The 14,932-nt window shown below is 39.9% G+C and overlaps 3 protein-coding genes and 1 non-coding gene across 9 annotated transcripts in view; 2 read left to right on the top strand and 2 right to left on the bottom strand.

Moving 5' to 3' along the window:
* The window catches only part of cbfa2t3 (CBFA2/RUNX1 partner transcriptional co-repressor 3), a 64,054-nt gene extending 57,930 nt beyond the window's left edge, over positions 1-6,124 (top strand). For 4 of the 6 annotated variants that reach the window (XM_031324165.2, XM_031324168.2, XM_031324164.2 and 1 more), the window contains one exon: positions 217-6,124. In XM_031324165.2, the coding sequence (XP_031180025.1) occupies positions 217-606 (390 nt within the window). In that variant the 3' untranslated portion in view covers positions 607-6,124. The remainder of the gene's footprint in view (positions 1-216) is intronic. The other 2 variants (XM_031324167.2, XM_031324170.2) reach the window with 1 other exon arrangement.
* Positions 6,125-7,537: 1,413 nt separating this feature from the next.
* trnag-ucc lies at positions 7,538-7,609 on the bottom strand. Its single transcript has one exon. It is a non-coding gene; the product is annotated as a tRNA-Gly (tRNA).
* Positions 7,610-8,004: 395 nt separating this feature from the next.
* On the top strand, positions 8,005-11,711 carry pabpn1l (PABPN1 like, cytoplasmic). The gene is made up of 6 exons (XM_031276620.2): positions 8,005-8,282; positions 9,246-9,372; positions 9,900-9,967; positions 10,051-10,157; positions 10,294-10,381; positions 11,027-11,711. The coding sequence occupies exons 1-6, from the start codon at positions 8,211-8,213 to the stop codon at positions 11,354-11,356; spliced, it is 792 nt and encodes a 263-aa protein (XP_031132480.1). The 5' UTR covers positions 8,005-8,210; the 3' UTR covers positions 11,357-11,711.
* Positions 11,712-11,744: 33 nt separating this feature from the next.
* Positions 11,745-14,860, bottom strand: trappc2l (trafficking protein particle complex 2-like). Its single transcript, XM_031276625.2, has 5 exons — positions 14,747-14,860; positions 14,275-14,447; positions 13,403-13,490; positions 12,014-12,093; positions 11,745-11,921 (listed from the first exon to the last, which is right to left on the bottom strand). The coding sequence occupies exons 1-5, from the start codon at positions 14,777-14,779 to the stop codon at positions 11,876-11,878; spliced, it is 420 nt and encodes a 139-aa protein (XP_031132485.1). The 5' UTR covers positions 14,780-14,860; the 3' UTR covers positions 11,745-11,875.
* Positions 14,861-14,932: the final 72 nt, after the last annotated feature.

The following is a 14,932-nucleotide window of genomic DNA, read 5'->3' as shown; positions in this document are numbered from 1 at the left end:
ACACAAACCAGTGGCGTTGGACCAGGACGTAAAGCCTTTAAATCAAATCCCTATGCAAAGAGTAACAGCAGAAAATGACGATCAGGCAAAGATCAAAAAGGACTAGTTTACAAAGATGTTAGGTTTTAACATATATGTATGTAAAAAAGATAAGACATTGTGCTTTCCTGGGACAAAAAAGAGACTTATTTTTATCAACCCACTCTCTCCCCACTGTCTCAACAGAGCTGCTGGAACTGCGGGAGGAAAGCCAGTGAGACGTGCAGCGGCTGCAACACGGCTCGCTACTGCGGCTCTTTCTGTCAACACAAAGACTGGGAGAAGCACCACCATGTCTGTGGTCAAGGCCTGCAGGGGATGCCAGGGGGTAGCAGTGTCCCTCTAGGCAACCCCTCCTCCTCCTCAGCATCCTCCAGTGCCCCACCCACCCACACGGAGAGCACTCCTCCAGGAGCCTTGTCCTTGGCAGGCCAGAGCAGTATTGTGGGAGGGGCTGGCAGCGGCAGTGGAAGTCTTTCTGCCAGCCCCAAGGAGAGCAGTTCCAGCAGTGCCTCTCGCTCCACAACTCCAGCTACCCCCGCCCTATTGGATGCCACCTCTCGCTGACGTCTGACCCTTGTCCCTTCCCTGCATATTGATGCGACGGTGCCCACACTCCACACAAAACCAAACTGAGGAATCTTCATCACACACTGCTCCCTTTCCTCCTCCCCTACTTCAGTCCTTTTTATCCTTCTTATCCTAAGCTCTTCTGAAAATCTTCTCACTACCTGATGATATACTGTTTCCCTCAACTGGTCACCTTCTCCCCCAAAAATACTTTTTCTGTCTTTGTCTCTTTCACAACCACAGCCACAAATATAAAGATTCCAGCCTGGGGTTCAATGTAGTGGAGAGCATGAAAAGTGTCTCCTATATATGTGTTCAGTCACAGAAACATATGAGATGTGTTTGCTGAAAACATGAGCTTTGACTTGAAGATGTGACTAAGATGTGCCCTCAGTAATGTAAGCACATTAAATACTGTCCACATAAGGACACAAGACAAGGGCTGTGGTAAGGCAACATTGATGGCGGGATGACCAGGCTGCTTAGCACTTAGATGAACTTCCCTTTAATTTAGCACCAATGAGAAAACTGTACTCAGCCCTAAGATGTGCACTACCAGTGCAAACAGTTCACTGATGTGGCACTTATTCTACAGTGTCCTAATGGAGACAGGCAAGGACAAAATACCCTTTTTTCAAATGGATGAGGGAAGGGGAAAAACCTGTGGTGCGATTAATTCCTCAACACAGCTTAGTATTTATTAAATGTTTCTTTCTGGCTTTAAGGGAAAATAAAGAAAAGTCCAAATATTCTAAATAAAGAATAGTACTGATGATGCTAATGATGATGACGATAATAATGATATGAAAATAAATTAATTTAAACTGCTAACTACCTTGCTAGCAAGCCAAGAAAATCTACACCGGACTCACCTCTCTGCACCATTGTGAACCCAAATGAATTCAAAGATGAAAAACAACATGATCCAAACCTTTGTATGACACTGCCAAAGTGAGTAAGTAAGCGATAAGGAGAAGCACTCATCTTTTAACCAAACGCAAAGCAACATCACCTCCTCAGCAGATAAGCCAGCCCAGAGAGGACCAGGCCGCAGAGAAGTTGCAGAACCGGACCCAGTGATAGTCAGACATTTAAAAAAAAAAACTGTGACCTGCTTTGATCTGCAGCTGCCTCCTGCAGTCTGGACACAACTACAGCGATTCATCAGTGATGGCCCAGACTAGTGAATATGGACAATGCTGTGAATTTGCCTACAAGAAAGACTTAATGTAATGGATGGAAACCCTGCCACAGTGTGATTTTTTGTAAAAGGTAACAGAGAGGAAAGAGAGGAAAAAAGAGGAAAGCAAAAGCTACACAGCCTCAAAGGAGATGAAGATACATACTACATGGCAAAAGAGCTGCCAAAAACCTCAAAACAAGCTTGAAAACATTGTCCAAGAAGGCATTGCATACTACGAAGTATGAGAAGATTGTTTGTAAGTTGTTTTTCTAAGCTCCACAACGAGGAGATATTTCAAGGAATAGCTGTTACCTTTACATTCACTCCCTCCTTTTCCAAAGCATGATAAACAGATGAAAGAGCCTAGTAAAAGGGCGGTGTAGACTTGGTTCTCCTCTCTCTTTCTACCTCCCCTCACCCCACACCTCCCTTCTACGCTCTTCCCCGAATACATGACTCTAGTCTGCCCCTAACCCCAGCCTGCTTTGGACAGAGCCTCAGAGCAGTCATGTGGGAAGGGTTTGAACCTGCTTGTAGATATTGTTCCTCTTTTCAAATTTCAATAATGTCTCTTGTCGCTGATGTCCACATGTGCTGCCCTTGTGTATATCCAGAAAGATGGACTTTGTTTTGATTTTGTTACCTTTCATTTTTCCTCCTTTAAGTTTGGGCTGAGCAGTGAAGTCAGAGTAAGGAGGACACTCACTTATGAGAGGAAGCCCCACATTGTACTTATTGTTTGATTTGATGTATCTATATTAATGAGATGAAAACCCCTCTTGTAGAATATTTTGTATTGCTCGCATTGTAAGACAGTGAGAGGACGGAGGTGCAATATGAAGAGAATTCAGCTACTGAATGGAACCTCAGCAACTGCCCATAGGGTGTCATATAATATAGATACATATAAATATATTTAAAGTAACATCAGTAACTTAATGTGAATGTACATAGTATTTAAAGAGGTCCAAAAATGTGTTTGCCAAATAACAGAAACCTTTAAAGTTTAATGTCCAGAATATGATTTTCTCACAGTACATTTATTTCTCAAATTTCATTTTTTCTCTCTCATACAAGTTAAAATTAAATTAAATTTTCACTCGAATCAAAGTGTGACCCTGAGTGGAGGAGACTGTTGGAGGTAAAGTGGTACCACAATGCGTGTAGCTTAAAATGGATGAAAAACTTTTAAGGGTGGCTGTACACTACAACACTTCCAGAACATATTCTGAACTCATTAATTAATTAAGTAGGCCTTAATTTGCAATATTTGAAAAATCTACATTGTACGACACCAAGAAAACTAACAACTAAATAACGTTTATGTTTCAATTAATGTAATCGTCTTCATTTGTATGCAACGATGGCGCAATTGGGACTAAATGCTGTCATTGTTAAGTGCTCCATTCACCCCATGTCAAGTTACATCATGCAGGAGGGAACTCAACAGTGTGTATTGACAAAAAAGTCCAAATATATTCAATAGTTTGAAGATAAAGTGGTGACTCACTTTGTAATTTAACTCTTCTCTAACTTTCTGCCACTGTAGTGACCCTCTCTCTCTTGGTCCCCATCAACCTCTCTGTGTGTGTGTGTGTGTGTGTGTGTGTGTGTGTGTGTGTGTGTGTGTGTGTGTGTGTGTGTGTGTGTGTGTGCGTGCGTGCGTGCGTGCGTGCGTGTGTGTGTGTGTGTGTGTGTGGTTAGGAGTGTTTGTTTCCCCCAAGGTGCAGGACAAGCCATTACAGTAGGATTAAGTGATATGCCAGTGTTAAGCTACAGCAAAACCTCAAAGTTAATTTTGATACCCAATCTTTGTAATGTTTTTTTTTTTTTTGTTTTGTTTACACATTATTGTTTATTTGTAAAGATGCAGGTTGAGCATAAGCTGATTATCTGGGACATGTCTTTAATTCCAGGCCAAGACCGTAACGTCCCCTCTTTAGGTTTTATATTTATTTTTATTTTTTTGCAGATCTTTCCACATGCTCCATCAATATGATCCCCTCTGGTAAACACGTTTGTTAAACAGTCTCAAGGCCTTTACTCACACAAATGTAATATTGATCCTTGTTAACCCACCAAAGTTGGCCTCATATACACTTGGACCAAACTTGGAAAACAATTGTTTTTGCAGTGAGTGGAATAGGAAACTTGTTCATCAACAGATGGATGAAGTGAATCATTTCATTTGGGTTATCTAAGACACATAATTCAAATAGAATAAGCTGCAAGGTACTCCTGCATTTGTGTGTAGCATTTATGTATGTGTGTTACAATTACCGTGATATGGTGTTGACCTTATTGTGTCATTTTTTCCTTTTCCCAATTATGTCTAATTCCTCCACTACTACCCCAGATCACTCTTCATAACCCCCCTGCACACTAGCTACCTCCTGTGACCATACAGCTAACCAGCAGGAGAGGTTGACCTGGACTTTGAAAAGCTGGGCTGAGAGCAGACATGGAAACGCACATTCAAAAGCGATCATATGAAATCTGTCTAAAATTGATAAAAAAAAAAAAAAAAAAAATATTGAAAGGAATGGCCATTACTCATGTTGTGGAAGAATATTTTTTCCCACCAGACCTCACACATACTGTTACAGTCAAACCTGCATATTACCAAACTGAACACATGCCATTTGTTGTCCAAAACCAATAAAAGCACAGACCAAAGTACTCTATTGCCATTATAGGCTTTGACACAGTGTGTATTGAAAGACCAGAAATAATAAGGTTAGAGCTCTACTACACCAGTTAACCAAAGTGTCTGAAATATACACAATCAGGGCACAAGAGTGAAGAGCATGCTTAATGAATGAGTTTCAAATGTGTAGAATTCTTATTCAAGCAATCAAAGCGCTTGTTGTCTACATATTGAATAGTGCTTCTGTAAAAATAATAGAAGCATCTCCTTTAGAAAAGCCTACTGATTGCGTGTTCTTTACAGTTACAAAGCCTTGCAGAGATAAAATGAATGCATGGTGTGTGTGTTTGTGTGTGACTGGTAATGGTGTGTGTGTGTGTGTGTGTGTTTTGTAAAAAAAAAAAAAAAAAAAATTCTGTACCTTTTTCTTCTTGTCTCTGTACAAACTACTTGAAACTTTCAGAGCTTTAATGAAACATCCCAGACAGACTGTAGTGGCAGATCGATTCATAATATGTAGCAACAGCTTTGAGCAGTAAAATACTGTGTTTGCGTACAATATCCGCATTAAAACAACATTGTAATGACGGTTCCATTCAACTCTTAAATGCTTTGCGTGTGCCTCCTTGTCTGCAAGTAAGCCCTCAGATAAACTAAACCCAGTAGATCACTTTTAAATGACCAAAATACAACCAAAAGCTTACGTTTTCTCTTTAGATTTCACTTTGGTTAAGGTTTTTGTGTTATGTCCCGGCATTAGGGAATGGTCGATTGTTTGGGACATGAGGCTGCAGTCCCACAAAAGTCGCAGCTGAAGAGCAAACTGTCCTTCCCTGAGATTCTCCCTCCTGATTTCATTGGACAGGATATAAAAAGATCAATATTCTGTTCAGCTGTGTGCAAGCTTCATTAAGTCATGAAACAAATGAGATTCCTGCCGAGGTGTCATATACGTTTTCATGTAAAGATATTACAGATGGCAAACGCAAGGGCTCTGCTGTTGTGAATATCATCCCAGGATCTCTGAACACTTTACATCAGCCACTTTTCTGTTTGTTTAACTATGTACATGATATGGGCAAAACGCATGTTTAGAAAAGGCAAATATTAGCAGGTTGGCAATTGTCTCTCCCTACCCCAACCAGTAACTCTACCAATGAAGTTTCAAGGTTCATCTGATGTGATGGTGACACGTCCTTTCTGTGAAACAGGCACTGATGAATAGCTACAGTAGAAAGCTAAAGTGGCAAACAGTGGATACAGCACTTGTTTTCTCCAAAGCCATGGCTCAGGATGGTCCTGTTTTTACCTTTACAGTACATACATTGAAAAAAAGTGTATGGTTTTTTTATGTGTAGGGAAGCATTCTATACTGTTTGTGCAATACATTATTACAGAAAAAACACGTTTCTGTAGGAAAGGTTGGCGCTTTGAAGATGTTTCTCCTTTTGTTTTATTTCCCTCTTCAAAAAGGTCCTGTTGCCGTTTTTAGATGAAGTTAACTGTGCCAGAAGAATTAAATTCTGATTTGTATTTATTTCTTGCATGCTTTCCTCCCTGTTGCTAATACCGCTCTTTAACTGTTCGCTCTGTTGGATGTGTGAAGCTGTAAAACATTCTAATTCAGGTTATTGTCTGTGTTGAACAATGTAACTGTGTAATTAAAACATGAAATGAAATATTCATCCCTTGTTGCTTTCTTCTTTTAAGTGCAGGCATATTCTGAGACAGCATCCTCCGTAGTTATTGAATCATTACTAACAAAAAGTTATTATGTAAACATCAGAAGGCATATGATTGCATTCCCTCATGTCTACAGAAATATGATAGCAGCAGATCTAAATAGCATACCAAAAAAACTATATAATTAAATATACTTTTGAAAATATATTTCAACAAACCTATTCATTTTTATAAATCATATGGGCTATACAAACAAATCACAAACAAGCTCACTCCACTGTCACAAGTATTTTCAATTGGAAAGATGCTTAAAAACATATATTCATACACAGTGTATCTCAAACAAGTTCACACATCTTCTACGCAATCAAATTTTAGTTTGATCTAACATGTATTGACCATTCTGGCCAGGTTCTTTTACCTGCCCGGTGAGTCAGTCATTACAGACTCATGCTGTGCAGCAAAACTTCCTTATTTTAAATTCTAGATCCCAAGGTTTCCATTGATGTCAAATATGTCGGACTGAATTTAGAGAAATGTGTAGAAAATGCACAAGACATCTAGAATATTTCCATTAAATGGAATGGTGCAATCATAAAATGGTTATTATAGGGTTATTATGAGTAATAATTCACTCAGTATAAACATCATATAGCCTCAATGAACAACTAATTATATAGCAGATACTGTCAGACAGAAAGGAATACAACTCTAAAATCTTTAGTGGGTAGAATGCAAAACAAAAAACGCCATAATTTATAGAATAAGACCTCTTCCTGCAGCTCTCCCTCTCCCATCTTAACAGCCAATAGGTACACTCTCTGTCTCTAAAATGACCTGTAATTGACCAAAGTCTCCCTTGATGGCTAGATTTTCTGAAGCCGAACACAGAGCCAAGAGAAGGTGCAGAAGTCTTGAATTACAATATGCTAAAAGGTTATTATGATTTTTTTTGCCCAACAACGCCAAACATAAAGTGCATACCAAAGAAAATAAAAGGGAAAAAATGGATGGATAAATAAACTTTGGGCATTGATTAAGTAGTAGTAAACTCTTTTCCTATTTCCTCTGGTTTCAAATTTTACATTTTGAAAAGCTTGTGGTCAAAACCTGCAATAATTCTCACAGCATGTTTTGGAATTGGGTTATTTATGCTAGTTATTTTTGTTGTTTGCATAGCGGTTGTCATTTTCATTTATTCATTTAATAAACATGTTTTTCCAGTGGTTTAAAGTCAGAAGGTTTTCGGTTTTCTAATGTTCAGGTATAGGTTTCTTAAATACACTGAAAAAGAACATGCAACATCTTGACCTGTCACAGTAGGAAAAGCATTGGAGTAAATAATTAGATTAGATTCAACTGTATTGTCAATGTGCAGAGTACAAATACAAAGACAACGAAAAGGAGTAAACTTTTGCGATGGCCGGGAATCGAACCCGGGTCAACTGCTTGGAAGGCAGCTATGCTTACCACTATACCACCATCGCGTGCTGGTTCACTGTCACGGAAAAAAATGGCATCATTAATGTACGTACTTGCCCTGCTATAACGTATCAAAATGTCATGAAGAATGCAAACTTGATAGTGCAGCATTCCTTAAACCCAAGGATTACTACAACACACCATTTTTAGAAATGCCATGTTATTTTAAATACAACCAAATGTAATGAATAAATGAATGTATTGTGAAGAATTATACCATTTACCGTAAATGAATGTAGATCCTACCATTGTAATTTTCGAGCTGTTAAAATCATGGGGGTGAGGTCATGGATGTATTAAGAGAGGGTGAGGTGGGGAGAGGGATGGCTACTAGGGGCAGAGAAGGGGAGGGCTCCTTGTTGATGCGCCAATGGGGGGGAAGACATCCTCATCCAGCGTTTCTCTCACGTGGGCGCCACTGTCAATCAATCCAGCGCGTCATGAGTCTCATTCACAGGTGATATCTATTAGCTTACCTCATATGCTGTCAGGTGTCGCGTTTGTGGACCATCACACTGTTTCCTTCCAGTGGGAAATAGCCTATTTTTTGTCGCGGTTTGGGCAAGCTGCAGTCCGCTTTGCAGATGCCATGTTTGAGCAGTGAGCATGGCGGAAAATCTACTGGAGTACGGCTACCTGGAGGGCGAGGTTATCGGGGAGCATTTCGCCGAGGACCCGGTGGGTATCGTCGTTTAAAGTGAATGAAAAAGGGTGCTGTCACGTTTGTTACTTTGTATGCACGTACAATAGGACTAACAAATGAGCATTTGTGACGTTGGCCAAACAAGCGCAAACATAAGCTATGCTATGTGGTGTCGTTATATATCACTGATAAACGTTACGTTCATAAAGAACATCAGTGAGCCACCTCCCATGTAACATGCTGAGTGACTTGGAGCCAATCAGGATTATTATGGACACAGTGTGGTTCTTAATTGTGGTTCAGGCACTATAGCTGATGGTAAAACCCTGTTTAATGTATAGACAGGCTAATGTCCTGAAACGTCAGGCCAGCTGCGTTAAACTATGAGTTGTATCTGGGCCGAATCAAATCACACACGGATTAAAATGTTTGATTGAATAAGATATTCACAATATATGTATATTGACAATTTTGTTAAGTAAATTCTGTCCAAGTCCATACCTTCTGATCATTTAATTTTCAGATAGCCTATCAAACCAATACTTTAAGGGAAAAAATGTTTTCATTGTGAAGCAGATCAATAAAAATACTACCAGTCTGCATGTTTTTAAATCACTATCGATAACCAGATGGGTGTGAAATAAAGGAAAAGTCTACAGTACATTAAGATGTTGCGCCACCAGGACAGCGTTATTGCTACACATGGTTTGAGGGAACACCACTCATCTGAAAGATATTCACTTATTTAGTGTTTTGATGATCCCCCCTGACTCTAAAGGCCACAGCATATAATTCACATCATTTTAATTCTTATCATTCAGTGACCCATTATGCCCTGTATGAAAGCATATTTATCCATTGTGTTTCTGCTCTCCATTAAAGTTTTTGAGGTTCTCATTTATTCCTTTTTACTTTATCATCAGTCTGGTTTTCAGTGTTTTATTTTGCTTAAACCCCCAGCGAATTCATGTTCTAATTCCCATGCTTGTGTGTCTCAGGAGCTGGCGGCCATCAAGGCCAGAGTTCAGGAGCTGGAGATGGAAGAAGAGACAGACAGACTGAAGGAGGAGGAGGAGAGGTGTGATGCTGTAGACATGCAGCTTCTGACCAGCAGCTCTCTGCCTGGTGAGACAGCTCGTGCGTCTACTTATCCACCTTGTGGTTTGTTATTGTGTCACATTGGTGTACAGCTAAATACTGATTAGGCATTTGGGAAACCTCAACAGCTTATTTTTAGCCAGGTGTGTGCAGCATTGCAGCCTCCAGGCAGGTCAGGTAGCTGCATCCTTCACCATCTGGCAAACACCTGGGATGCTTCACTGTGGTCACAACAGTGTTCACATGTGCCTCATCACTGCCCAATGAGACGAAGCAGTGAGCTCCAGAGAACCAGAAGGGTCCTCCTGGCTGCCTGTGGCTATTTTCTGCCTGTGTGCGTCTCCTCATCCCTTTCACCTGCCCCTTCCTCCCTTTTGGTTCCTCCTCAGCACAGAGATGCAGTCAGAGGGGGGGCCAGATTATGAGATATGTATTATCAAAGATGATGCAAGAGATAGGATATGTTGGTAAAATAACCCCCTGTGTAGGCAGTATTTTCTTCCTATTGCATGCACAAAAGCAGTGTATACAGTTTGTTTTTGTTTCCTCCACAGGACCTTTCTACAATATGACTCCCGAGGAGAGGATAGACGCAGACAACAGATCAGTCTATGTAGGAAATGTAAGACTTGTGTCTTTTCCTCATACTGAGCAATTTTTGTTTTTCCACACACCTGATCTGACACACTGTTGAACAAATCCCAGGTAGACTACGGAGCTACTGCCGATGAGTTGGAGATCCATTTCAACGGCTGTGGTCCTGTCAACCGGGTTACGATCCTGTGTGACAGGTTCTCCGGCCATCCCAAGGGGTGGGTTCAACTCGTGCATACAGTTTTTATACTTTTTATTCTACCCGACACTGTTTGACCACAGGATGTAACTCTTAAGCATGTTGGCATCAAACGTTTATTTGTTGTGTCTGTCTCTTTTCTTCCCCTTTCACAGCTTTGCTTACATTGAGTTCTCTGATAGAGACTCTGTGCTGAGTGCTATTGGTTTGCATGAGACCTTGTTCAGAGGAAGAGTCCTTAAGGTGAGGAGCATTACACTACATGTTAGTCCTTTAGAGAAAACCCTTAAACTAGTTAGCTACTCACAACTGTCAGTCACATCTCAGTGATTGCACACAGTTTACAGCACCCTGGGTATTACTAACACTAAATGTTAGGCTGGATGGTCAGGTATGTGCATGTGTGGATTTGGTCAGGGGAAGGATATGGATAGGTGTTTTTTTTTTTTTTTTTAAGGTGAGATTTTGATTGGAAGCGCAGTTATGACCATATATATCCTGCAATTTAGCACTTATCTCGTGATTCATCCTTATCCCTCTGTTAAATTGAGAAATACCATTTGGTCCTGTGTACCTCATATACTGTAACCTCAATTTCTGTTTGGAAGTAGAAACAAACAAAAGGTCCTGTAAGTTGGGCTTGACTTAATAGTCCCTCTAGACATAATCTTTTCTAAGCAAACCAGTCACAGCACCCGTTTAGTTTTCATTTCCCTCGTTTTGAGCTGGTCTCATAGATGTGTATAAATTGTACTTGTCTTTCTATGCTTCAAGACATTTAGTTTTTTTCTGTTCTATTACTAAATAAATGCCATGTTTTGCTATTCAACAAACACTAATCAATCATCCTAAACAGTGCAGTAAAAACCAGTGTTCTGTGGCTTGCAGGTAATGCCCAAGAGGACCAACATGCCAGGCATCAGCACCACAGACAGGGGAGGACACCGAGGTGGCCACACCAGAGGCAGAGGCCGTGGTTACCGTCCACCTCGATACCAAAACAGCTCTCGAGGTAGGTTCCGGTACCAGTCGACGAGGCCACAACATCAAACACCGCACCCTTACTACGGAGGCCCCCCAGTGGGGAAGAGACAGTGGGGACACATGGACTTCCAAGAACAGATGCCTAAACGTTACCCATGTCTTCTTCTCATCACCCCACCGTCGGAGGAGTTGGGGGCAGGGTCGAGCGGACAGCACTACCCTCAACAGCGCTAGCACTACCCACAGCATAAATACTAAAGTGGGCGAATAGAACTGATCATTTTAAAAGAAGTGTTTCCAGGCATTACTGAGTTGAGTATCATGAGAGAGCCAGAATGGACAGAAGAGATACCTTTCTAAGTTGCATCAGTGCTTCAAGAGATGTGAAGACTGGGGCCAGAGGGGTTGCATTATAAGCTTATGTTGCTGTGAATGCATGGGACAATCCTCAAATTGGTATGTAGTTGCATCTCTTCCTGTTTTTACAAACTGATGCGACTGTATTGTGTTGCTGCCTGCAATGTCAATGTATAAATCCTCCCTATGTATAACTTGCTATGTAAGTGAATAAATAAAACAATGATCCGGTGATCCATTTGTAGTAAAATAACATGCATGTGCATTTGCATCAACAATCAAAGTTTTATTACTTATGCATTTCAATAATCAAGGCAACATGTAAACAAAAAAAATAGGATTAGGGGTGTTCTGTACAGTGGACACTCAGGGGGGTGGGTGGGGGGGGAAGAGATGTCAGCCAGTTTGTACCATCATTCCAGATACGATGCCATCGAAGGCCCTGAAGAATGATTGATTGATTGGTTAACGATTAAAATTAGGAAAATATCAGTGATGCAAATCTTCTGAGTATCAAGTCAAGGATAAACTCACTTGGACTGAATGGTGTCCCCAGGATTGTGGAATGGGTTGCACATTACATCAGTAAAGGAGTTGTGTAATTTTCTGAACATCTGGAAAAGAACATGTTTAAAAATGAACAAGCACAGTATTGCATTTACAACCCTATTGGAAAGACAGCTAATTCTCTTCAAATGGAAACATGCATCCTCTCCCACACATAGCAGATGGGTGAAAGATGTGATTTATAAAGTATGGTGTTTTTTTTTTTTTTTTTTTTTTTTAAGCCTATTATGAACTACGAATGTCGGTTTGGGACGAGGCATAGGCTGGTAGCTTACAGGACATTGCACGCACATCAGTTTGAGATGGTCTCAAGACACACTTTTTTGCTGTGATTATAATGTAATCCCCCCCTCCCCTTTTTTTTTTTTTCCTTTCCCTTTTCGTGTCTCCATTTCTAACATACCATTACTAATTTATATTTAAATCTATTTTCCTTTCATATTTGATATTACGTACCTTATCTGTAACTAACTCACGTGTACATGGAATATCACCTGTTACTATATTGTGCAGCATAACATCTTGATACCTATACACTCCTGCTATTACTAGTTTTGATAAGCAGACTGTTACCATTCTTTTTTTACTTATTACTCCAGTTATTCTTCCCACAATCATTACTCATGGACTTGATGTTACTTGTATTATCAATGTATTCATTTTAGTATCCTTATTTATTTTGTATTATTTGAAGTTCTTTATTTTTTCTGTTTATATATTACTATGTACTGTCAAGCAGGGAAGGGTGGGTTTGAAATAGTAAAGGGCACGCTGTATTGTAATGTCAATGCACCTGACATTGCCATCCTGTTTTTACACTGCCCAAAAGAATAAAAAGATTTGAAAACAGGACAATCAACAAGCACATCACAAATTGTATTGTGGGGTTGTGTATGTGTGCATGCACACCCTAAATTCAGATTTGCTGATATTTCTTTGTATAAAACATGTGCATGCGTGGTAAGGATTCTGCACTAGGGACAGATTACTAAATCGCCCAGATAACTGCACTTAGCAAATGCAGAAAAGCAAACATGCAAAAAAATCATTGACAACATTGTAGTTCTATTGTTTTCCGGAATTAGCTTACATACATTTAGCCATCAGATCATTACAGTGAAACATTGTGGGTGAGATATCACTTTTCCATTGGTTCATAAAATCTAAGATGAGGCATAGGACAACAACGTATAATTAAGCACTTGCACATATATGCTGTATAACTAAATCAACATCCTCACACAGAGAGCAGCATTTGTAGATGTGTATTAAACAATACAAATATGGCTGTTTGCTTGTTGGGCTGTGTTGGATTATGATTAGATATGCAGTAGGATCAATTTCGGCTGAACTTACACTTCTAATTTCATTGTCCCGTAATGATGTATTTGATGAGTCCACAACAATGACAAATTTCACCTTGGAGTTGGTAACATACCCATATCTAGCTCACCAGTCAAGGATATTTGGTTTCCCCTTTTAGAGACTATTTACAGTATGGCAGGGATTCCAGGTCCACTGACTGAGATACCATTTTATTTTATATCACACATTTTAACAATTCACATACGCTTAACATCCAGACATAAACATTTCTACAACAAGAAAAAGAGAAATGCATTAGTCTACATGTCAAATATGGCCATGTATAAGGACTTCAGCATCTTTACTGGTTAGTAGAGGTGTGTACATGCATTTATGTTCTTCAGATGTAATAAAGATGTGTAGGCAATCTTGTTAAAAAGATAATCACCCTTAGATCACACTCTAAACCCTGTTAAAGAATGATGATGTAATTAAAAGATAAGTAAGGCGCCTGGAGCACTTGTCTTGTGGCAGGGTTCCTACACATTTTGACCAATGGATTTCCATGACTTTTCAATGAATTTAGGCCATATTTTAATAGTCAAACAATCTGCGAAGTTATGGTATAAATGATACAGTAGCCTAATTGTTTTTCTCATTCCAGACATGGATAATGTAACTAATATTTATGCTTACGGGGAAATAATGAGTGAATGTATTGTACATGCAGTGTTTTTCTGTTGTCCCCTTTTGGAAAGAATTGAAGAAGGAAAAAAATGAAACCAATTTCAATGACTTTCAAGTAACCCACTAGGCCTGGAAATAACAATTTTCAAATTCCATTTTCCAATCTTTTCCAGGTTTTTCAATATAAGAACACCGTTGTGAGGTTTTCGTAACCCTTAACTCAAAAACAAGGATACACTTTGTAATCTTCAGTGGGATAGAGCAGCCCCAGGTACAGCTCTCTCTGGTCTCCCAAAGATTTGCCCACTGCGGAAATCTTCTCCTCCACCACATCCAGAGAGGTGTGTACTGTGTAGTGAAACTTCAGCTCATTTTGAGTGGGCACACTGCGGATATACAGCGGGTAGTTCTGGGAATGGACATTCAAGAGTACAGGCACACAACAATGAGCCCTTTAAAAGCACCACATTTAGCTAAACCACTTGCACACAACATAGATGCAGCAAATTGGAACAGCAGCCAAGAATGCTAATGTTGTTAGCTCTAACGTTAGCTCTGTTTGGTTGAATTCAACCTGCTGGGCCTTCTGGCATACGGAAACCGCTGACATTTGCTTAGAGACGATTATAAGGATAGGGGCACTATTTTTAACATTAAAAAAACAGGCTACGGATAAAACCTGGGACGTTTAACAACAGCAGTCATTACCTCTTTTGCGATCACTGCAATACACACCGCCATGTTAGTGTTCCTCCTCTGAGCTGTCAGGTGACACGCTGCATTCAGATACTGTTGGAAAAGTGGCAATAGAGACGAAACATGATTTTAGTACATGCTTTTTATATATTATACATACCGTGTGTCTAAGCCGTGTTATGTATAGCATTGTATGTA

This window comes from Sander lucioperca, chromosome 3, assembly GCF_008315115.2.
Source record: "Sander lucioperca isolate FBNREF2018 chromosome 3, SLUC_FBN_1.2, whole genome shotgun sequence".
In the NCBI taxonomy this organism is placed as follows: Eukaryota; Metazoa; Chordata; class Actinopteri; order Perciformes; family Percidae; genus Sander; species Sander lucioperca.
The sequence above is the reverse complement of the archived record's forward strand: the minus strand, read 5'-3'. Positions and strand labels throughout refer to the sequence as shown.

Bases quoted from the DNA above. Each gene is read 5' to 3' on its own strand.
- pabpn1l (XM_031276620.2), top strand. From the start codon at position 8,211: ATGGCGGAAAATCTACTGGAGTACGGCTACCTGGAGGGCGAGGTTATC. The intron at 10,158-10,293 runs GTGGGTTCAACT...CCCCTTTCACAG, and splicing joins TTCTCCGGCCATCCCAAGGG to CTTTGCTTACATTGAGTTCT. The intron at 10,382-11,026 runs GTGAGGAGCATT...TGTGGCTTGCAG, and splicing joins TCAGAGGAAGAGTCCTTAAG to GTAATGCCCAAGAGGACCAA.
- trappc2l (XM_031276625.2), bottom strand. From the start codon at position 14,779: ATGGCGGTGTGTATTGCAGTGATCGCAAAAGAG. The intron at 14,448-14,746 runs GTAATGACTGCT...GTCCATTCCCAG, and splicing joins TTGCAGTGATCGCAAAAGAG to AACTACCCGCTGTATATCCG. The intron at 11,922-12,013 runs GTGAGTTTATCC...ATCATTCTTCAG, and splicing joins GGGGACACCATTCAGTCCAA to GGCCTTCGATGGCATCGTAT.